General features: G+C 59.9%; 1 protein-coding gene across 1 annotated transcript; it reads right to left on the reverse strand.

The window, feature by feature from the left end:
- Positions 1-313: 313 nt before the first annotated feature.
- On the reverse strand, positions 314-23,169 carry IL11RA (interleukin 11 receptor subunit alpha). Its single transcript, XM_084278994.1, has 13 exons — positions 23,082-23,169; positions 5,408-5,507; positions 5,003-5,063; positions 4,717-4,883; positions 4,457-4,571; positions 3,585-3,617; positions 3,050-3,213; positions 2,752-2,915; positions 2,501-2,642; positions 1,999-2,094; positions 1,692-1,791; positions 916-998; positions 314-825 (listed from the first exon to the last, which is right to left on the reverse strand). Exons 2-13 carry the CDS (start codon positions 5,505-5,507, stop codon positions 809-811), a joined length of 1,242 nt encoding a protein of 413 aa, XP_084135120.1. The 5' UTR covers positions 23,082-23,169; the 3' UTR covers positions 314-808.
- Between the last annotated feature and the right edge of the window lie 571 nt (positions 23,170-23,740).

Genomic DNA, 23,740 nt, shown 5'->3' on the forward strand with positions numbered 1-23,740 from the left:
TCCACCCAGCCCCATCTGGATCTCATTGGGCTGCTGGCGCTGAGCACCAGGGCTGGGAGGTGCCAACACATGGAAGCCATTAATGGGGCCAGGTTGAGGTACAGGGAGGGGGGCCACATGCCGAGCAAAGGGGGCTGTGCAGAGGGTCCTGTCCCTGCTGCTGGCATGGTGAGGACAGGGGTCTCTCTTGTCCCCCCTAGGCCCCTAGGGATGGGCACCTCCTGCAAGGACTGTCCCCAAGTTATGTCACCTCAACCCAATGCCACCCACTTCTCCCCTGGCGCAGCACCATCTGCAAGGAGGTTTTGCCTGGGCAGTGCCAATGCTCCCCCTTTATTGGCATCACTGCTCCGCCCAGCCGCAGCACAGGGTCGAGGGGCAGAGGGACGGGGGGGTCCCGTCTGCCTGCTGGCGGCTGGTGGAGGGGTGATGGGCAGGGCTCAGCACCGTTTGGTCACTGATGCCCAGCACCCCTAGGAGCCTGCACCCATGGTCCCCCTCAACACTAGGCAGTGAAGCGGGGCTGGCTCAGCATCTCATCCCCATATGTTCAGCAGCAGCTGGTAGTAGGGCTGGCCCATCGCCCTGAGTCCAAGGTGCCTCCAGCTGACTCCTGGAAGGCACGGGTGGCCCAAAGCAGATCCTCTCTCCTTAGGGTTCATCTTCCACCCCCAGGGTGCTGGGGGTTCTGGAAATGTCCATGGCCGTGGGGTGACCCAGGAGGCGTGGGGTCCTTGGGGGCCAGCAGTGGCATCAAGTCCCACACGTGGGCAAGCGGGTAGAGGGAGCGGGGATCGGCCAGGGCTCACTACAGGATCTGGGCCTCTGCCGAGAGAGAGGGCAGGGGGGTCAGAGGGAGCAATGACCTGCACCCCCCCTGCACCCTCCCATCACTCCCCCTGCATCCTGACTCACTTGGCAGCGCCTTCAAGTGGGTGGCAGCAACCAAGAAGTTGTGGGGTTTAGTCTCGTCCTTGCCATGTCTCCTCACCCGGAGCCTGGGGACAGAGCAGCAGAGGTTGAGGACTCCGAGCTGCCCACCATGGGCACCGGGACTGCCTGCAAAGCCCCCCCCACCCCCGCCCCACCACATCCCCCTCCGTGATCCTGCTCCTCAGCCCCACCCAGCGGTGCCTGGCTGTGCCCCACTGCGCCGGTGGGTCGGCTTCAGGGCCACAGCAGGAGCCGGTCAGAAGATGGGATGGGAGCAGGGACCCACAGCAGGGCCATGGTGTGGCAGGGAGATCCCAGCAGCAGTGAGATGAGAGGGGACTTGGGGATAGAGCCAGTGGACATTCAGTGCCCGGGGACAGGAGTCTCAGGGAGAAACACATATGGGGGGGTCTTTGCACTGACTCTGGAGCGTGAGAGTCCCCAGCAAGGCAGGAGGCTTTGCGGGGGGTGTTCCTGTCAGCAGCATCTCTGGGGGAATGCAAGAAAGGGTCTCATCTGTGAGACCCCAGGCAGGTGGGGAGGGTGTGCTGGGAAGAGCTGTTGATGCAGGGCAGACCAGCCCTGCCAAGAGGCAAGGGGAGCTCGAACCACCTTATGGGCTGGCTTCAAGTCCGTTTGGCCAAGGACCCCAGAGCAGGGCTGGGGGAACATGTGGCACCTCATCTGGAGGTTTTGGGGGCCAGAGTGGGATGAGGACAGCAATCATGCAGACCCCTCCCTCTCAAAACCCAGCCTACCAGATGAGGATGGTGATGATGAGAACAGCAGCCAGAACGAAGAAGGCGAAGATCCCGAGGGACACCAGGATGGCCATCTTCTCCAGGGGGTCACTGCGGTCTGGGACAGAGAGACTGTCACAGCCAAGGCATGCCACAGCCCCTGGCATCCAGGGGAAACCTACTGCAAGCTCCTGGACACCCCAGTACACCAGCCACACACAGGCATGGGGCAAGAGACCCTTCACCCTCAGCCACACGTGTTCCCAGGCAGGCTGCTGCCTGCGGGCAGTCCCCACTCCAGCCCCCCACCCCCAGCTCTACTCACTGATGGGCTCAGGGTTGGGAGCCTGGGAGGGCTCCTCAGCAGGACTCTCCAGGCTGGTTTCTGTAGTGGTTTCTTCACTCGCTGCAATGGCCAGGTCTGGAAGAACAGGGGGAATGGGGAACACCCAAAAGCCTGGGCAGCAGCTCAGAGAGGAGCAAAGAAGGGTGCCTTTGTAACCCAGGGGTCCCATGAACCCAAGGGTATCCCTAGGGTGCTTATAGTGCTCTGGGACCCCCACTCTACCCCGAGGCTGAAGCCTGCTGTGGGTCTGGGAGATGCTTTGCCCCTTTGTAGCTCTGTCTCCCACCACGGTGCCAGTTTTTGGACGGTGCACAGGATCAGCTTTAAGGGATCCCAAGAGGTGGGACTTGCTCTGGGTGATAGTGGAGGGAATGAGTGCCACGGGAAAGCAGCTGGAGAGGGGCAGCCCAGGGTGCTGGAGGGACTTTGGGGAGGGATGGCACAACCCAGAACAGCTGCTGGGGGCTGTAGCCTGTCCCACCTCTGACTGGCGTTGCCCGGGCCTCGGCGCTCCACTCGCTCCAGTTTCCTGCATCCAGGAAATCCTTGGCGCTGACTTGGACCACGTGCTCCAGCCCAGCGAAGGCATCTGTGATCACCTCAGACAGGTTGACTGTCTCCACCTGTGTCAGGCAGAGGGGACCGGTGGGGCAGGTATCCCCCCCTGCCCACCCTGACCCCATGCCCACCCTGCTCCCGTGCTGGCTTTGCCTTTCCTCACCCAGCGCTTACCACAGACCAGGAACGGTGGATGATGGGCCGGTACTGGAGCCGAAACCTGAGCTGGAAGTGGGGTTCCTTAGGCCAGGAGGAGGGGTACTTCCAGCTCACATGGAGTCGCCGTGGGGCCAGTGGGATGGGCTCCACCACCAAGCCCTCCGGAGGGTCTGGCTTAACTGTGCACAGTGAAGAGAGGACAGGGAGCTGCCGTCACACTGGACTGCCACGCAGAGGGGTGCTGGGCTCCCTGTTGCCACCCATGTCTGGGGGGTGGATGGACACTGGGACAGAGGGAGGGGTGGGGACTCACTGATGGCCTGCATGGTGACGTCGAGGAGGCGGAAGCTGAAGCCCAGGGGGTTCACCTCAGTGATGTTCAGGCGGTAGGAGCTCCAGAACTCTGACCCGTGCACGGTGCAGGTGCCGGGACGGGTTGGATCCTGCAGGCACGGCCCCACGTGCCCGTTCTTGTTCCTGCAGATGGGCAGGCAGGGTGGTGACACGTCCCCCCGCCTGCCACTCATAGTTTCCTGGTGCTACCAAGGTGGTGGCATGTGGGGAGACCCCCATGCCAAGAGCCCAGTAAAGGAGGCTGCCCCTGTGACAGCCCAGGAGGGTTCCGGCAGCTGCTGTCACCCCTCCAGAGCCTGGCATGCCCCTCCAGGAGTGACTAAAGTGCTTCCCATCTCAGTCCCTCAGTCCCTCCTGGGGCAATCCCTTCTCCTAGGGCCCCAGGGAGCTGGTTCCCTCATGGGGACACCCAGCCCTTGCTTTGGGACCCCACTGAGGAGAGTGGCAGAGCCTTTGGAGAGAGAGCTAGTCCCCAGGGTGGGAGTCAGTCCTACCTCCGCTTCTCTTCACCCGTCAGAGATTTCTTCCTGCCATGGAGAGACAGAAAAGCAGATGGTGAGGACAAGGAGACAGCATAAAGCCAACTTCACCATGACCCAGGGGATGGACAGGGGTCCCTGCACCACAGAGCAGCCCCCGGCTTCCACGCTGACACACAGAGGTGACACAGCACAGGGGATGGAGCTAATGCCACGCTGGCCCTGCTGGTGAGCAGCTGTGCAGGAGCTGGGCGTCCTGGGGGAACAAGACAGTGGGGTGCCCAGGAGGGTCCTCCCCATAGGACCTCCCTTGCCCACCAGTGTTTCATCGTGCAGCAGCAGCAAAAGTGCAGGGATGCTGATAAAAGCTCCCCAGCAGCTGGCTTCACCCTCACCCAAACCTGGCTGGCTCCCCAAACCCCCTGCTCCCCACAGCCCCCATCCCAACAAGCCCCCAGCTTTCTGCAGAGCTGTGCTTTATGAGCTCTGGCCGACTTCAAAGCAGCCCACTAATTTGGCCTGCTGGGATAATTAGAAGCAGCAAGGCTGCTGGAGCTCCTTTCATCCTGCAGCATGCCGAAGTGCTTGCTGGCTTGCAGATGACCTCCTTCTCCTTTGTAGCCCCTCCGGTTCTGGCAGAGCCATGGGCAGGGAGGAACCCTGCCTGTGCCAGCCCTGCCAACGCTGCTGGGGGGCCCTCCTCAGACCAAACAATGCTTGGTGCACTGCTCACCACAAAACATGACCTGCCCTGGGGTGGAGCCTGGTTCTTGGGGTAGGATTAGGGCATAGGTCATATGGTGAGTAGGATTTGGTGGTTATCCTTGGCAGGGACCCAGGCTTCACTCCGTAACCCCTTCAGCCTGTGCCCTGTGGGGATGCATCACCTGTAGGTGGTGATGTATCTGGTGGGGAGGAAGGTTTCCACACTGGAGGTCCAGGAGCAGGAGAAGTTCTCATAGTCAGATGCTCTGCAGGACACAAAGGGGACCCCTGGCAAGTCTGGGGTCCGAGAGGAAGTGTCAGTGTCAGGGGAAGAGAAGATTCCCCCATCCCGTAAGGCACACAGGGACTCCTGTGTCACCATGAAGCCTCTTCTTTGGGGCTGTATACGCCCCATATCCCAGCCCACAGACGTGCTACTCACACCCCAGCCGCAGGGTCACAGCGTGCAGGAAGCCACCGTCCTCGCCATGGCAGCTGTAGGTCCCTGCAGCGGCCAGGCTGGCGTGTGGCAGCACCAGGGCTCCCTGACGGATGGCCGAGCCCTCCGGCAGTGCCGCAGCACCCGCCCGTCTCCATAGCACCGGCGACCTGGGGGAGCAGAGACCGGGCAGGCTGCATCAGAGGGTGGAGACTGACAGGTCACCCCGGGCCCACCCTGTAAACCCTCCCGCTGGATAAACCCTCCAGTGCGCACAGAAAGGACCTACCCGGCACGGGAACCGGCGCACAACAGGGTCACATCCGTCCCCACCTGTCCGTACTGCACACCTGGAGGGACACACACATCCCCAGACAGTGTTAGCACCCTGTGCCCCCTCACGCCAGGGTTGTACCCCCCCCCCCCCCGCCCCCTCCGGAGAGCTGGGCACTGGCTGTGGAGTCTTGCTTCATGCAGGTACCCTTGTGGGGGACTGGGATGGACTGGTCCCAGTTGGGGCTGGGCAGTGGGTAGCTGTGGGGGGAGCTGGCCAGAGGACACCCATCGCTGTGGGGCTGGTTTGTGTGTGCCCTGATTTTGGCAGGGCTGTGTTTGTTTGGGGGAGAATGGGGTGCCCCCAAGATCCCCATGCCTGGGATGTGGGGGCCATGCAGGAGGGTTCATGGGGGCTCACCTTCCTCTCCCCAGCCCTCAGGGATGGCAAGGGAGGCTGATGCCAGGGCTGCTGCGAGGAAGACCATCACCCTGTCCAGGCCTGGGATGGGACTGTGCATCTGGAGGAGGCAGAGCAGGGATGGAGAGGGTGTTATCCCCTGAAATGGGGCAACCAGCAGGGTCCACGGCCCACAGCATCCCTGCAGGAACATGGACCCCGCACCTCCCCCTTGTCTCACCCCATCCTGCTGGGGACAGCACAGGGACAGTAAGGCTGGGATCCCAGCCAGGACAGCTGTCAGGGTCTGTGCCTGTGCCACAGCCAGTCCCCAGCTGCTGAGGAGTCCTTGTGCCTGGGGGAGGGATGCAAAAGGCAGACACTGACCAGGAGCTGGGGGCTGCGTGGGTTGGGGGATTAAGGGCTCTTTGCCATTGCAGTCCTGTGCCAGGAGCCCTGGCTGGCTCCCAGCCCCTGGGTGGTCCAGAGACCTGTGCTGGTGCAGCTGGAGCGGAAAGGGACCAAGAAATTCCAGCATGTTTGTACGTGGCAGGAGACAGCGATTAGATCTGAACAGGCTGACACAGCCAGCACAGCAGGTCTCTGAGAGCACAGACTGTACCCAGAGTGGAGCTGGCTGTGGGGACCGTATCGCTGCCCATCCCCACACCTGCTGCAGGGCTGATCTGTGCAGGTCTGGGCCCTCCTGGGCCATTTGGGGTCTCTGGGCCCAAGAGGAATAGCCCTGAAATCCCTTCCTGCCATTCAGGGACCACCAGTGAGCGGGATGCTGAGGAAGACACATGCACCTAGCTCTCCATGGGTCCAGCCAAAGACCTGGGTCTCCTCACCCAGCTAGCATCTCCCTGTCCATACCAACCAGCATTGCTCTGTCTGTGCCAGCCATCATTGTCACAGGATGCCCATCTCAGCCAGCAGCATCCTGCCCATGCCAGCCAGCATCTCTCTGTCCATCCCAGCCAGCATCACCTTGTCTGTGCCAGCCAGCATCTCCATGTTCATCCTAGCCAGCATCACCTTGCCTGTGCCAGCCAGCATCTTCCTGTCCATCTCAGCCAGCATCACTCTGCCACACCAGCCAGCATCACCCTGTCCAAGTGCAGGCTGCAGCTCAAGGGTATAAATCCACATCCCCCTGAACCTCCTGGGCTCAGTGGCCAAGGGCGGATGCTCAGGGGACGGATGCTCCAGCCCTGGAAAGGCACCTTGGAGCAGCTGCCAGTTCTCCTGTGGGCAGGTGCCCATGGCCTCAGACCAAACCACATGGTGAAGGAAGTGAGAGCTACAAGGCGATGCACAGGGCCCAGCAAGCGCAGGGAAAGAGCCATGTGGCACCCCACATCAACCCTGCCCTGAACACAGCCAGCAGCCTCAAACGCCAGCCCCAAGTGTAGATAATTTCATCAGACTGCCATAAGCTTTTCCTACCAAACCACTCACAGAAACGTTCCCAAGAAACATCAGTTAAACAGGTCTCTGCCAAAACGATGCTGGTAACTAACTGGGAACATTCAGACTGAAAGTAAAATATTTTGGTGATGGAAAAACCACCAGACCCAAAATACACTTCAAAGCAGAAACCAAAAATAGCTCCAAACACCACGAGGGACAGGGTTAAGGGGATGATGCTGGGGAAGGAGTGTCAGGGAGAAGGCAGAGTGTGGAGACTCATAAACAGTTTTAAAGTAATTTTTTCTCCTGACTGCCTTGGGTTTTCATGCAAACACTGCAGAGAGTGAAGACAGAGTTGCTGCACCCATCATCCACGGTGACCCTCTGTGGTGGGGGAACGCTCCAGGCACTGGCTCACTGCTGACATGAGTTTACTGGGTCTCAGGTTTCCTGAGTATTTCAAAGACCAGCCTGGAAAAATGACCCTACAGTCATGACACTGAAAGATATCCTGCCCTGTATGGACAAGGAAGAGGTGGGGGCATGGCATGATCTGCAGCCAGACATAGCTAATGTTGCTGGGGAATGGTACAAGCCCTGCCCAGCCAACCTGGCTGCGGGTGGCATTGCCAACAGACCCAGAGGCACCCCACACCTCTACGTGGTGGCCAAGGGCATCTCTGCAGCCCCCATTCCCAGCTGTACCCCAACCCCTGATCTCCATGCCTGGGGAGGGGGGGAAGGCTGTCCTGCATCCTCCCACCCTTCAACACTCCCTGTCCCAGGATCTCCCAGCACTCCCCATCCTCACCCCAGCACCCTGTAAAGTACCATGCCTTGGGTGGCCTCCTTTGGGGAGCTGCCCACCCTGCCAGTGCAGCACGAGGGGAGGCAGTACTGAGACCTCCAGATGCACATGCTGGCTTAGTAAGTAACCTGCCTGGGCACTGCCAAAACCTAGCCCTGACCAAGCATCACCGCAGAGAGAAGGAACAGGGCAAGCCCTTCCTTGCCTGCCCGGAGGTCAGAAACAAAGGGGAAGGAGCCGCAGAGCCGGGGAAGACCCGGAGCTCTCTCCTGCCCTGGGTGCAGTGGCGTGGCAGGGGGCCAGGAGCTCTGGGCCAGGCAGAGCTGCAAAACAGCCTGCCCAGAAAGGAACCCCTTACTTTCTGCAACCAAACTCCCTCACCAAGGGGGAAAAAAAACCACATGTGCAAATGAACACACACACACACACACAAACACACACACACACACACACGTGCATTGCCAGGGCATCTTCCTCAGCAGCGCTGCACTCCCACGGATGGGCACACAGACAGAGAAAGCATTCCTCTGTGCTTGCACCGGCAGTGACACATCCCAGGGACAGGGAGTCCCGGCACAGTGGTCGCTGGGACAGAGGGAACAATCAGAGCTTTTCTTCCTTCCTGCATGCTAACGCTGGCTCCAGAAGTGTCTGCTGCCCGCCCGGGGCTGGGTGACCTCCCTCGGTCATGGCTGGGACAGAGGGACCCAGCCCAGGCCGGGCCTGTGGCTTGGCTCTGCTCAGACTCTGCTCCCTTGGCATGGGACACTCTTGTCACCAGCTCAGCCAGGGTGGCCAGGTCATGCATGGCACCCCTGGATGCCAGCCAGAAACACAAAGTGCCACTCTGCATCCTCTGCTGACCCTGTTGTCCTGCTGGGCATCATTTGAGCTCTCTGTCCGTCATGCATTTTCGGGGAGCTGTGGGGAGAAATCCACACTGAAATACTGCAAGCCAAAATATCCCTCCAAAAGGTCATGTGCATCAGCACTGATGCCACTGGGCATGTGACAGTCTGTGTCCCCCCTCTCCCTCACCTCCCCCCCACCACAGCAGCTGTGTGCCATGTCCTGCTGCAGCCTGGCAAAGCTCGGTGCAGATTCCTGGGGGAGACCAGCTTTCCATCATGCTCGGCACTTTGGAAGACAGTGGGGTTTGGGCAGTTGTTTTTGTTTTTTCCTCTGCTTCATTTGAAGCAGCTTTCCAAAGGGAATGAGCTGCATGCAGAGCCGAGGGTGCGTGTGGTGGGGTCAGACGATGCTGTGCTGCTGGGCTGAGGATGCCAGTGGGGAGACACAGGATGTTCCCCAAGTAGCACAGGAAACTGGGATGGCTCCTAAACTCTCCCTGTGCTGGTCTGGGGCAGCATCACTGCAACGGAGACATGGCAACATAGCGGAGAGCATCTGGCAGCGCTGCCTACCACATGCTCAGCCTGGCTGGAGACACCCAGATGCAAAAAGCCACTCTGCAAAAGGCAATGCCTGACACTGGCCAGCTCTAACATCCTGGAGATGGCATCACACTGCACTCCTGCCCCTCAGCTGGGGAAGCACACCCTATGTCTGCTAACTCCTCCTCCTCCCAGCAGCCTTGCAGAAGTGCTGTGCCCTGCTCTGAAGAGCTGTGACATGGCCTGAGCCCATCCACATGGCTGCTGATCTGCCCTGCACCCCTGCAGTGTCGGTGACCTACATCATCGGCTGTATCAACACACACCTTTGGGACAGGGGTAGATTTGATCTCACTGCCATCAAGGTCCCCTGCGCTCAACCACCCCTGTCCTCTGCTGCCACCCTCCCTGGCACTACATGCCCTGGTGGGAAGGAAAGCATGGCACTTCCCCACAACATCCTGGGTGGCCAGGGCCGTGCACAGAGCCCTGGATTCCCTGCAGCACCCAGGGGTGGCTCCTCACCCACCCTGGGCACTGCTGGGGTAAGGCCTCCCCCTGAGGACAAGGGGACAACCTTGATGGATGCTCTGGCCCCTCTGGTGACTTGGGGACCTAAAAAAAGGCTGCAAGGGTGCTGGGGACATCCACTGAGGTTGTCCCCTTGGCCTCAGGGAGCCTCGGGGCCTGCAGGTGCTCAGGACCCACGGGCCCCCATGCCTGCTGGTCTGGTCTGGCCCACATCCCAAACCTGCGCCCAGCGCAACCCCAGCAACCTGCTGCTGGAATTACCCTGTTAAAACAGAAACACCAGTTGCAGCCTTTCCCCATCAGGCTGGTGCAGCCCAGTTAAGTCCAGCAGGCTGCATGTGGGGTTAAACCCAGTACAGTCCCAGTACGGGGCCTAAGTCAGCATGGCCCCAGACGTGGGCTTGCACTCTGCACAGCCCAGGAGCAGGATTAAATCCCGCTCAACCCAGGGACAGGACTAATCCCAGTTCGGCTCAGGAGTTGGATTAAATGCAGCGCAGTCCCAGTGTGGGGTTAAAGCCAGCTCGACCCAGGACTGGCATTACACCGAGCTCAGATAAAACACGGGGTGAGCTGCAGCCCATCAGGAACAGGGAGCTATGCAGCCCAAATGTGGGGCTAACCACAGATCAGTCCAAATACCCAGTTAACTCCAGTGCTGGCCAGGGCATCTCCACTTCATCTCCACAATCATGCCCACAGTTCATCCCACCCGACCCAGACCTATCCCCACCCCACCTCCACGACATCGCCTCACTGACCACAGACCCATCAGTGTCCAAACCTGAGCCAAACCTCCCCATAACCCGACGGTCACCTCTGTCTTCTGTGGGGCTGGCAGCTGCTAGTTGGATCCAGTGCTGGGGGGCTGGGGGGGCCACCACTCACTTCAACATGCTGGCAGCTTTGTGGAGGTCAGTCTCTGCTCTTACGCTGGCTGGGAAACTCCCACCCCAACGCCCCGATTTCCGCCCTCCCCTGCTCCATCCCATGGGAAGGAGAGGTCTCTGGCTCCCGGTTGTAACCAGAGGCATTGGCAAAGGCCAAAACAGCAAGGGCTCTGTTAGCAGCCAGCAGCCCCGACGCCACGCCAGCTGGCTGTGTTGCATTTGGAGAGGGGAGAGAAGGGGTCCCCCCCTCTCTTGTCCCGATCCCCACACTCCCCCTGAAGGCACGTGCCAGAAAAATTCCTAAAAATAATCTCCCAGTGCTGGTGGGCTTCTTTACAGCTGGGAGAATATTTTTAGGATGGAGGGATGGAGTCATAGTGGGGGGATAGCTGCGTCCCCACCGTCACTGACATAGGGTCTCAGGACAGGGACGGGCACAGTACCGGATCTGGGGACACGGGTGGGACCTTCTGGGAGGGAGCTGGGCTACCCTGTGATTAAAGCCGGGTGGGAAAGGCTTTTCCTGTCTTGGGAACGTTTTAGGATTTGGGATATTTTTCTGCTTCCGAGCTCAGCCCAGCCCAGCAGAGGCTTCGGTGAACCCACAGCCCCTGGCATGACAGCGCAGCCAGGCATTTCACTCCCACCAGTAGCATATGCATCTGCCAGAACCCCCCCAAAAGCTGACCCTGGACCCGATACAAGAGCATATGAAACCACAGAGGTAGGGCAGACATATATATATATGTACAGATGTGTGAGTGCCCCACACAAGCACAGCTCTCCCTAATGAACTCCAGCTTGAAGCCGGGAACACTGAGCAGGAGAGAGGGCCTCACAGCATCCCCCTACCCACTCCTCCCTCCATCCCTCCCCATGCTCCAAAGCTGGCTGGTGCCTGGGAGCCATTGGGCTCAGCTCCATCCCAAGGCATGAAGGCGCCCAGGTCAGCCAAAACGCTGCAGGGTGACGGGGCCAAAATAAACAGCTCACCATACCGCTCCCCCAGCTAGCAATTTGCTGTCACTCCTCCTGCAAAACAAAATCCCTTTTGGGTCAGAGAGGGAGGATTTCAGGTGCTAAGGGCCACCTGGGGCAGACAAATAAAGCCACCACCAATTGGTGGCCCTTTAACCCTTTGCACCCCACTGGCAGTGCCCTGCATGGGAAGATGGTGGCTGCAGACACCCGGTGATGTGGTATGTAAGGATGCCGATGCCAGCATCTGGTACCTGATGGGACAACCATGGTCTGTGTTCTCCAAGCTTGGAGACGACCTGGCTACTGGGCTTTCCTAAGAACAGGCAGCCCAGGACGCAGCAGGGTGCAAGGCACACAGTGGGGATGGAGGTTGGTGAAACACCTCTCTGTGGTGGCATCCATGCCACCTGCCTCATGCCAAGTCAATCGGATGGCGGCCCCCAAGCTAAAAGGAGAGGTGGAGAAGGGGCAAGAGAAGCTGGGGCTGAATCCCACCGCTGAGTGTGGGGGCTGCAGTGCATGGCCAAGGGATGGGGACTGTGACCTGCCTAAGCCGAGGTGGTGAGAAAAACATCGCCTGGCTTGTTTCTACTGAAGGAAAAATAACCCCACCAAGCTCTCCTGAAGGTTAAGTGTGACTGCATCTGAGCAGGGCAACGCAGTGAGCGTGCCGACACATCTCCTTCCACGGTGCTGGAGAGATGCGTCAGCTTTGATCCGAGCCAGCTCTGTTTACAAGCTCCTATTGTCTGTTTTTTTCCTTTGGTGTCTCCCCCCCCTTTATCCCCCGTGTCCCCCCCCTCTGGGCAATATTATAGTTCAGAGTAAACAAAAGCAAGCAGCCTCTCACTCCAAACATTTCAGCCATCCCAAACTTTCTCCGAAGGGGGGCTGCCCGTGGAATTTTCCTCATCCAAAAGAATTTCGAAATGTTCCCGTTGCAGCCTGCTCTGACTGGTGGCCAAGGCAGCTCCGAAATCCTTCGCAAAATGCCTCAGCTGCCCTCTGCACAGCCCTGGTTGGAGGCACGAAGGACCAGCAGCCGCCGTGTCCCAAAGCCTGCCACCCCCTCCCTGTGTGCCTTCAGCCCGGCACTCTTGTTGGAGGGGGACAGAGACACAGCCAGCCCCCAGCCCCATCACCTGAAGGTCCTGCTGAGGCTGGACATTTTATATTTTAAGCTGCCACTACAGTTACTCTTGCCCTGAGGTCGTGATGATGGTCCACAATGCGTGGGCACACAGGGGTCAGGGATGTGCATCCCAAAGCAGGCGGCATCTCTGCAGCCAGAGGGGTGAGGGTGAAGCTGCTGCCAGGGCCCCTGGGACCCAGGGGCACTGGGAGGGCAGTTTGTGGCACTGATGCTGGCTCAGTGCCGCCTGCTCAACACCCAGGCAGGGAAAGAGGGGACGGTGTACTGCACCCATCCCCGAGGATGGAGCAGGGCACAGCAGTGGGAGTTGGCACATGGAAAGGAGGAGGAAGCATCCTCCAGGACCAGCTGCAGTGCTGAGTGCCACCCAAGGGTGCTCCTCCTCCCTCTGGCCCACATTACACTGCAGAGACCCCGCAAAAGCTCTCCGGGCTCTGGCTACCCACAGATGCAGTGTGAGACCCTGGCACAGAGGTGCCAGCAGTGCTGAGCCCACTAGCAATGGGACTACTGGGGGGTGGCCTCTGAAACACTGGGAGGGAGGAAAAGCACAGCCAAAAAGCCCCACAAGAAAGCCAGTGGTCATGGGAAGAAGCACCCGATGCTCAGCACAGTGCGGATTTGGCTGTCAGTGCAAGCCATTGTGGTGGCTTGGCACACTGATGTCCCCTGCTTGCTTTCCCGAACGGTCCCTGGATGTCACCAGGTAGGTGGTCCCGCAGCCCGACACACACCCAGACACGCTGGGAAGCCCCCACAACCCTCCTTCCCCAGGCACATGCAGATTTTGAGGGCCGTGACCCCTTAATGCACCCACGCTGTGACCCCAGAAGAGCAAAACCTCTGGTAGCCACTGCATCCCCCCTCCCTTAGCATCCTGCCCCTGCGGGCACAGAGCCCCGTGCCACTGTGGCACCAGTGGCAGGCAGATACCTCAGGTCCGTGCCAGACGGAGGTCTTGCTGTGGGATGGGGGTCCGCTGGGTGCCCCCACTGCCTCTGCACCATCTCCCCACACTGCCTCACTAGACTCTCCTCCTGTGCAGAGGCTGCTCTGTGGCTTGGCGTGGGAGCGGGTGGGAGCAGTCCTAGCCCCCCCCACCAGCAGTCCCCTCCCCTACAAAGGGGCCAGGCAGTGGCTGTACAGGGAGCAGAGCCCCCAACACAGCAGATGGGGTCTGTAAGGCGAGGTTCCCCCAGGTGTATTTGTCTTGGCTGGGGCTCAAGCCCATCTAATTAGAGCTATAGAAAACATATATTAAAAAAAAATACCCCAAAAACGAGGGGGGGGAATAATCCTCTCCCTGCGCTGGGGCCCAGGGTTTGGCTGGGGTTTCTCTGCAGGCCAAGTGCAAGGCGATACAGGCTCTGCTGGCAGCAGCCTGGGGAGGGAGGGGTGTTTGTGGATATTAAAATGCAGTCGTAAAGGAGAATAAAAGGGCAGCCTTGTTTCCGAACGAGTCTCCAAGGCTTTCCCCTCTCCCGGCATGCTCAGCACCTGGCGGGCAGCATGAGCAGCTCCCCCTTCCCACAGCCCCCCTACCCTACCCATCCCTGGCTTGCCCGAGGACTGGGGTGCTGCTGGCAAAATCCCAACCCTCACAGGGTGAAGCCCAGCATCTTTGTGTGGGAGTGGATTTGGGATGCACCACCCCGCCCACCCCCCCACCCCCCCACCTCCTTCTGTGGCCATCCGCAGAGGGTTACAGCCACAGCTGGCAATTCTGGAAAACCCACCCCATGCACATCCCTTCCTCCACACCCCTGCAGCTCCTGGACATCCCCTGCCCTCTGCCCAGCCTGTGTGCAGGGAAGGCTGCGGAACCCCTACAGCTCAGCGCAGCCCCATGGCAGCACCGTTTGTGTTTCACTGTCTGGCCTCTCCTTGCCTTCTTGTCGGAGGCAGAACAAGCTGGATGATGTTTGGGCAGAGGTTTAAAATTAACCCCAGGCACCTGACACAGGGGCTGCAACAGGGTCCCACGTAGCTCCCTGGTAATGTGGGGTCTCCAGGGACCTGCAAACCCCTTGCAGAAGTCCTCTCCTTGGGACTTCTCTCCAAACCCATCCCTGAAGAGGGACTGTGCCTCCCCGCTCCTGTGCTCAGCTCCAAAAAGGCTGCTGACAGGAGCTTGGGGAGCCATCACCAGCATCAGCCCAGCGAAGGTGGCCTCAGCCCTGCCCCCGGGGATACTGGGTACACATCTGGCTTCACCGCTGCCCTATGCCCCCTTCCCAGGGCAGTAAGGAGTAGGGGGTGGACAGTGGGCTACAAGGTCAGAAGCCCCCCCCTCCATCCCTGCTCCTATCCCTCTCTCTTTTCCCCGGCAGCATCCCAAAAACACGGGCTCCCCAAGGCCCCCATCCCCACGGCTCACAGGGACCCTGGACACACCCTGTCCCCAGCCGTAGCCTAAATGACTAATGCCCCGGCAAACGAGCCGGGTGCCGCGGTGGAAAGCAGGGCTCGTCCCTTGGCTGTGCTCCCTCCCCGTGGCGGTGAAATCACGTCTGGAGAAAGCACGGGGAGGGAGCCGCCGGCCCCTCCAAACCCCCCCCCCCCGCCCCCCGCCGCTGCTTCCCAGAGAGGATGCTCACTCCCTGCCCGCTGGCCGGCTGCCCCCGCTCAGCAAACCCCGCATCCCAACGCAGGGATGCTCCGGGCACGCACCCTCTGCAGAACGGCACATCCACGTCCTTCTCCTCACCCTGGGCCCCATAGCAGCATCCTGTGGAAGCAGCCGCGGGATGGGGAAAGGCGGCAGCAAGCCCCACGCTCTCATAAAAGCGTTCCAGGGGAGCAGGGAAGCGCCTCCAGCCTCCCCCATAGCAACGCAACCCTGACAGAGCCTGGGGGTGACTGGGGATGGAGGGGGGGAACCGCTGACACCCCTCATGACAGCAAACGGGCTGATGGGAGGATGAGTGGAATGGTTCGGTGGCTCTGGCAGGCTAGAAGCACCCACGGGCAGCACCAGAGGGGATGCTGAGGGACAGGCCACAGCCACTCGCCTCTGACCTGACACGCGGCACGCGCCGGCTGCGACATGGGGGGGGGGTGACTAATGCGGCTCTTTAAATGCTTCTGCCGGCACGGGAGTGTGGCTCTGGGTTAGGGTTTAATTATCTGCCTTCCCCCGCAGCCCGTGCCTCTCCTCTCGCTGAACCACCATGGGGACCCCGGGGATGGCGTCCGTCCACCGCTCCCCCCCTTCATCCCGCCCCGGCCAGGGCTGCTGGCACAGAGCAAGCGGGGCCGCGGCAGGGAGCTGGCCAGGAGCACGCTGAGGCTGCAGCTGGGGGCTATAAAAAGCACGGCTGTGGTATGCAGCGAGGCGCTGAGAGGGGAATAGAGTAGAATAAAATCAGGTGGTGGATGAGTTGGGTGCTTCGCTTCTGCAGCAGAGCTGGCCCCAGCACTGCTCCCCACCATCCCTTCCCTTGCTCCCTCCCCATCAACCACTCCGCTGAGGCTGCAGCAGGAGCTGAGGTTCGGCAAGGATGGAGGGAGCAGGGCTGGGTCTGCGGATGACGGATGGGGGGGTGAAGCTCGGGGGGAATGATCCCTGGCTCTGGCACGAAGGATCCTGCCCGGGGTGGAGGCATCGCAGCCACCCCTTGCAAAACCCAGAGATGACAGATCTGGGCACCCAGCCTCCTGGCAGCTGGTGCCAGAGGATTAACCGTGCCCTGATTTACGGCCAGGGGTGGCTTTTCTGGGAGGGAGCTGGCACACTGACAGAGCAGGCACCCCACCATTGCCCAGCACCCCAGTCCTGGTGGGAACCTCACCCAGTGTGGACAGTGGTGACACAAGCTGGGGACAGACACATCTCCCCACGGGCTGCAGGGAGCTCCCTGCTCAGGGACACGCTGTGTTTGCACAAGCCTGCGCCAGGGAAGGTCAGATTAATTTTAAACCTGAGTAAACAAGGAGAGAAAGCAAAGCCAGAGATTGCCCTTCCCAGGGGGGATGCCCGGCAGCAGGGCACAGCACCCGCAGCATGGCTGGGCCAGCCTGGGTACCCACCGGGCTCAGCTCTGGGGCTCACATCGCCGGGGCAGAGCCGGGACAGACCCAAAGACCAAATCCCACGCCCGGGGCCTCCCTTTTCCTCAAGAAGCTCCCGCCTGAGTCAGAGCTGGCAGCACGGAGAGCAGCTCCTGCTTCACCTTTGCAAGACCCCTTTATCCTCCACAGGGAAGCATCCGACCCAGGATCCCCGTCCCACCAGGAGCAGCACTGGGGTTCGCCTGTCCTCCAGCCACAGTGCACAATGTGGTCTTGGGAAAGAACCAGGAGGAGTGAAAAAAAACCCCAAAAAACCCCAATAAAATTGTTTGTAGGTCAAGAGGAAAATGGAAAAAAAAAAAAGGGAGTTTGTGTTTTTCGTGCCAAAAGGAAAATGAAAACCAAAACATTTTGTTCTAAATGATAGGCCTTGTTTAGTTTTCAGTGGTTTTACTTTTTTAAAATGGTTTGAGTTAAATCGAGCTAAATTTGGCTTCCAAACATTACCTTGGGGTGGGGAATAAAATAAAATTATATAAAAAAAAAAACCAAATCAAAACATCTCATTTGGAAAATGTCAGAGCGAAACACCACGGCTTTTCCAGCCCTTGGAGAGCCGCAGCCGGGCACCGAACCCAACCTCAGCTCACAACTTGCAATGGCCTCCCTGAACCAGCCATTTTACCAGAAAATAAAGCAGCTGCTGTGCGGATGGATGGCTGGGACAGCTCCTGCCCTGGTGCCTGGCTCCCATCAGGGATATCCCCGCTGTGGTGCAGGATCCTGGGACCTGCTGGGGGCATGGAGAGACCCCACTGCAGCCGGCAGCCGTGCGTGTGAGCTGAATCCAAACTGAGCTGCTCTCCAAAACTCCTCTTTAGATGTCTTTTCTATTAGGTCAGCATTCCTGCGTCGCCCAGGGAAGGTGGTTACCGCCGGCAGCCCGGCACACAGGCTCCTCGGTGCCGGCTGCTGGCTCTCCATCAGCAAGCAGCCTGCCCACGCTATTAAATTACTGAGAAAAACGGATCGTTTCACCAAAAATTAGGTGCAGGAGCCTCTCTCGCGGTGGCAAGGAGAGCTGGTAATTGGAAATTCATAGAGCTGGCCACAAAAGCTGCCTCCGGCTCCGCTCCACCCTCCTCTGGTTGCAGCAAGGGATGGTGGAGAGGCATTCGCTGCCGTCCGCAAAATGCCGCTGCTGATGGGAGATGCAGCAGCCACGCTGCTGGCAGCACTGCTGAGGCCCCTGTGGAGGGTTAAATGCTGCTGCACGGTCCCTCTGCCCTTGGAAGATGGGGAAAGTAAGTGGAAAAGCAAACCCAAACCCTTTCTAGGCACTGGAGGAAGAAAATCCTCCATGCACAGTCAGACCTGCTCACCAATCACCACCTCGCTGGGGACACGTCTCATGGGGACCTCGGCTGGGGATGCAGCAGGACACACTGCCCCAGCACCCACCTGCCCCTCCCAGCTGCACTCCAGGGCTGAAAACCCCAGACAACCTTCCCCACGGACCTTGCATCATTTACATCCTTCACCCACCCCAGGCACAGCACGAGCGCTGCCGCCGCTCCATCAGCAAACTGACGGTGCTGTCAGAGAGCCCAGTGTGTCCTTCCAGCCTCCAGCTGGGAAGAAGGGATGGGGACATGCAGCAGAACAAGAGCTGTGTCAACAGGATGCTTGGAGAGACTAGTCCCTCCGGAGTTCACACTGGTTGCTCCCTGCATGGTCACAGGTACTGGGTGGGGAGCCACATCCAGCTCCCTGTGTGCACTGCCTGCCCTGGGACTGTGAGGAATGGGAACCTGGCAGCCAGTGAGTCCCAGGCACCAAGCTGGTGTTTTTTGGGGTGCTGGGGTGCAAGGACTGCGGGCACAGTTCTGGCTGGGGAGGGGAAACAGCCAGACGTGTGATCAGGGTGGCTGGGGAAAAGGGATGCTTCTCCAGACACAGCCACGCTCCAGCCATAAAGCTGCAAAACTCGAAGCCAGGGTGGGGTGGAGCAGCCTTGGGAGAGCTATGAAGCTGCCCCCCGGGTGCCTCACAGGAGCTAAAAAAAATCAAAAGCAGCCACAGCACCAAGGAAACCCCTCGGGGTTGCGTGTTGGCCCTTGCAAGACGAGGATGGAGCAATAGCGGTCAGGTCCACCAGCTCCTCCTAAGCCTTGAGGCCTTGGGCAAAACTCATGGAAAGCAACGGAAAGGCTCCTGCAGACCTCCCCAGGGGCCGAGGGCTGGCCCTGGCCCTGCAAGAAAGTCTGGGGAGACGCCAGCTGGATGGGCACCCTGCGTGACAGTGGCTTTTGCAAAGCCAAGCCAGGCTGCCGCAGCCCAGCCATGCCCAGGAACCGTTGCGGGGGCTGTTGCAGCACAGCTGTCGGGAGCTCTGTCGCAACACCGGCCCAGGGCTGGGCCAGCCCACCACAGAGACCCTGCGTGGCAGCGCTCTTTTGTTTTTCCTAGCGACTTCTGCAGGAAGGTGAGGGCTGAATGGCGCCTTTCATGGTGTTACTGAATTCAACAGGCAGTGATGTCCATGCCAACCTTCATCAAAGAGGGGCTGGCAAGATCCCTGGCTCCACCTCAGGCTATTGGTCTGGCCAGGATGGAGCGCGCGGGGTTCTCAGTCCCAAAGGAAAGGGCTGGTGAAAGCACAGGAAGGCAAAGGAAACAGCTGGATGGGCAGTGCCACACCAGCCCGCAGGGACGTGCTCCAGAGATGCCATGCCAGGCCCACTGCTTCCCACGTGCTCTTCTGCAGGGACGTCCACACACCTGAGGGCTGCCAGCAGAACAGTAGCCAGCAGCCCTGAGCCTTGTTCGGGGCTCACTAAGGTGGGGTGGGACTCGGGGGCAGTCCCCTCTGCTGAGGACAGGAGACCCTCCCCAAGCTGCTGCAGAGATGATGCTCCCCCAAAAGCTGGCAGCTTCTCTCATCTGCTTTTCCCCTTGGAGCATCCCCAGTGTTGGCTTTCCAGCAAGGCTTTGGCATTCCTTGTTTTCACTTTAGGAAGTGGGGTAAACCAGAAGATGCCCAAACAACCTTCTTTTCACCCTCAAGATTTCGTTAGATGAAGGAGCCCTAATTTTTCCACCCCTTCCTACATGGCAATCTCTGGGTCCGCAACTGTTTTTATTAGGCTGTTCCTATTTTGGCTGTCTATCTGTTAAAGAGGAGAGGACCAGAGCTGAGAAGCCTCTGGGGAGCCCCCGGTTGATCTCCAAAATGCTTTCAGCATCCTCCCCTCTTCTGGTGGATGAAGGGTCTTACCTGCGGTCCTGCGGCCATCACCACCCACACAGGTCAACCACACATGTGACCACACCAGGTCTCACCTGAGATCCCACCAGACCATCCACCATCTCCAAGAGCATTTTCAGAAAACATGTACGAGCAGGGCAGTGGCAGACATGCCCTCCCCTTGGACAGACCCCCAGCAGACCCTTGGTAAACTTTCTCACCAAGGACTAACTCTTGCTGGAGCAAGCTCAGGCTCCACAGGTCAGATGGTCCCACCAGGACAGAGGCGAGTCAGGTCTTGACAACCACTTGGGTTTCTTATCTCTCTCCTCCTGGATTTCTCCCACCCCAAGCACTACAGGAGGAGACGTTTGCCAGTTTTATCCTTTCCCATGTCCCAGACTTATGCCACTGGAGAGAAGGATGAGTTGCACCTTTCAGCCCAGCCCTCTGCCTGTACCAGAGAGCCCGGCACACACTCTTGGGGACGTGGGTGTCATGATCATCCAAAAGGGCCTGAAGCTCACCCCATCCTGCCCCCACGCCAGGGTGACTCAGAGACCTGGGAAGAAGCCAGACTCAAGAGATAGTTCCTATTTATGTGCTGATTCCTGACACCGTAAACCTGCTTCTAATTTCCAGAGGAATTTTCCTTTTATTGTGGAAATGGTCCATGGGAATCTGGCTGTTGGAGAAGATGACTCAAACACAACTGCAAGGTATATGCGCTCTTCCCCACCTTCAGAGCCTGGATAGAAGGAAAAAAGCCCATCACCAGGAGGTGTGGAGAGATTTTCTGGTAGGAATTTGGGCCACGAGGTCACTACATCGCGAGCTGGAGAGATTTGGTGAGTTTCACACATGTGATGCTGTTGTAACCACAGGAACACTTAGAAAAACCAAAAGCTCTCTAAACATCCCAGCGAGTCACCCCAGACATCCCAGGGCTAATTCCTGATGCTGGCTTTGTATCAGCATCCCAAACGCCGGCCAGGCTCCGGCACATCATCCACAAAGAAGAGCTCCAGGCCCATCCAAGCTCCGTTCCTCCAGCTACATCTTTGGCAGGGGCAGAGCCACCCTCTCCCATGCCTAAACAAGAAGAGGGGAAACAGGCTGGGAGAGGTGCTGAAATTTTCCGAAGGGAGAAAAGCAGAGCCACAAGCCAGCACCTGCCCCCTCCTGCAGGAAGCATCTCACGAGGGGTTTTCCTCCAGAGCCAAACCCATGGGAGAAGGAGGCAAAAATCCTCTGGATTGTTTAACCTAATGAGGAAGCTATAAACACAACAGGGTAAACAGCAGTGAAGGAGAAGAGGTCTTGACCTAAAGCACAATGTTGGCACAAACCCGCAGGGGAATAAGCTCTCCAGGAACGCATTCGGCAGGAAACAGGAGGGACGCTGAGCTCTGCGTGAGCAGGAAGGGTCTGGAGTTGCCTTTGAACAAGAGTGGAGCAGAAAGAGAGGGTCTGAGACGAGCGCTCAGCTTGTTCTTGGCAGATGAGGGTCCTGCACACCATCACCATCTGTGGAGGTTTCCCCGCTCGGGATGCTCTGGGTGAGCTGGGGGCAAAGGCAGCGTGCCTGTAGGCCAGGGGGTGCAGGCCTGGGCACCCACCCAGCACGCTGGCTTCTGATAAAGCAAAAGGGAACCACTGCTGCTGCCACGGTGAAGACAGCGGGGAGACTTGCTGTGCTGTGAGTCATTTATTCATCCTTCGCAAACAGGGCCCGTACCCAGCCAGGCATCCTCCTCTCCCGGAGCCAGGACAGCTCTTGGGGATGGGGAAAAAGTGGCTTATCAGACATAATCAAGTTTTCCCCTCCCCGTGAGGTTCTCAAGAGCTGAAGTTCAGGGAACAGGAGGCAGGGTGAAACAAGAGCAAATCGTCTCCCAGCTTCCTTCAGTTGCAATCCCCAGGGTTTCAGCCCAGGGACAGGTCCCCACCGTCCCACATCCCCGTCCACCTCACTAGCTGTGTGCAGTCCCGTGCATGACCTCTCTCCCCAGGCTCCTTGCCACTTCAGCTGCCAAGTTCAGCTCACAGCTCTCCAGAGAAAAGATGCAGCTCCTTTCACTCCCCCCAAAAAGGGCCAAGTCAGTGGAGCAGGGGATTGCATGGGGGCTGAGATGACATTGTGGCTGTGTCCTATCCCCTTCTCTCCCCTAGGAGCCCCGGGGAGCTCAGTCTCCACCACCTTGAAGCTGCCTGTGAGGCTCTTCTGCACTGTGCCAGGCTGGGATGCTGTGGGCACAGCCACGCCGTGACCTGCCCTCCTGCAAACACAGGCAGAGTGCAAACACCACACCTCCTCCTGCAAACGCTGCGGCCAGACGTGGCTGCAGCCTGCAAGAAGCGGGCAGCTCCCAGCATCTGAGGTGCCTGGCCAGCCCTGGGGAGCCCCACACTAGCCACGCCACTGGACATTGGTCTGTCCAGCACCAGTTTGGACACAAGCAACACGTGTGCAAGTTGCTGCAGCTCTGGGTTTCTCCCCATGGAGACCAGCAACGTGGAACATGAGATTCCCAAGGCACCCCTTGGCCCAGTCACGGCAGGGTTTGGGTTTGCTGACAGCCATGTCTGAGCCAAGCTCAGCCCCACGGACCCCTCTGACGCCTGGAGACAGCCTGGAGCCAGGGCTCTGAGGGGACCTCGGGGGGTGACACAGCCAGTCTGTGAGGGGGCTGGCAGAGGACAGACACATTGTGACTGAGATGGCGTCCCGGGGCACAGAGGGACAAGGCAGGCTGAGAACTCTGCCAGTGCTCGCGCATGGGAAAGCGCCTCTTCCTGCGCCTCTCGTAATTAGGAGCAGCTTTTCCCTCCCCAGACCCCCCAGGAGAAGAGGGGGCCCTGCCAGGGGAGTGCTTTGCACGGTGTTCTTCCAGCCTTTCTCCAGAAAATTACCCCGGGAGACAAGGGAGAGGGCCCTCAGTATGTTATTTTGGGGGGAGAGGGGGGCAGGGAGGCTGGGGAAGGGGCTACAAGTTCGCACCCCGGGAAATCCGTCCATCCCCCGAGCATCTCCGGGCAAGGCTGAGGCGCGCCGGGCCGAGAAGGGGGAGCAGCACCCGCAGGCAGGTGGGGGAAAGCGGGAAGGCCAAATCCCTGCCAGCGACTCTGCGAGGGGGAACCCCCACACCCCAACTTTCCCGGCACGACCCACAAGCGGCCCGGGCAAGCAGCCCGCCCGCCCCTCACCGCGGCGTCGGGGCGGCGGTGAGCCGTTCCCCTCCGGGCCGGACGGGACGGGTCTCCTACCTTCCTGCCAAAGGCGCCGCGGCTACACGTCCATGGCGCTCGGCGGAGCGGGACCGAAGCCGGGAGCCGGGAGCCGGGAGCGGGTGCGGAGCGGGGCCGGCGGCGGGGCGCCCGCGCCGGGCTGGCTGGGGCCGGTAGCGCGGGCGGTGCGGAGCCGGCGGGGCCGCCGCCGCTCCATTGGAGCAGGGCGCTGCCAATCCGCCGCCTTCACCGCCCCGGGACGCTTCCTGCCTGCGAGCCCCCCCCCTCCACCCTCACCCCCCCCAGCTCCCCCCGCACACGGGACGGCTTCGTGCCCACTGCCCGCTGGCCTCTCCGGAGCGCAGGGGGTCCCGCCGTCCCCTCCTCCCCCGCCCGCACACCCCGGTGCTCACTGTCCCTCGGGATCCCCTGTGGGGCACGGTGACCTCCCTCCCCTCCCCGGGGGTGCACACCCTTCCCGGTGCCGTCGCGGGGTGCTTGCCAGCCCCTCCTGCCCCTCTCCCTGCACCCCGCTGGGGCTGAGGCAGGCAGACGCTGCCCGTGACTCAGTTTCCCTTGTCCCTGGAAGGGGCTTTTCTTCGGAGTTTATTTTCACAGTGGTTTATTTGATGGGGACAGGCGTCGGCTGAAATCTAGCCCCGGGGCTTGTGTCCCTGAGCTGAGGAAAAGCCTCAGTC

This window comes from Gallinula chloropus (genome assembly GCF_964237585.1).
Source record: "Gallinula chloropus genome assembly, chromosome: Z".
NCBI classification, from domain to species: Eukaryota; Metazoa; Chordata; class Aves; order Gruiformes; family Rallidae; genus Gallinula; species Gallinula chloropus.

Excerpts from the sequence above, each read along its gene's own strand:
- IL11RA (XM_084278994.1), bottom strand. The coding sequence starts at position 5,507 with ATGCACAGTCCCATCCCAGGCCTGGACAGGGTGATGGTCTTCCTCGCA. Across the intron at positions 4,572-4,716 it reads TGTGACCCTGCGGCTGGGGT|ACTTGCCAGGGGTCCCCTTT; the intron begins GTGAGTAGCACG and ends CTCGGACCCCAG. Across the intron at positions 2,643-2,751 it reads TCCACCGTTCCTGGTCTGTG|GTGGAGACAGTCAACCTGTC; the intron begins GTAAGCGCTGGG and ends TGCCTGACACAG.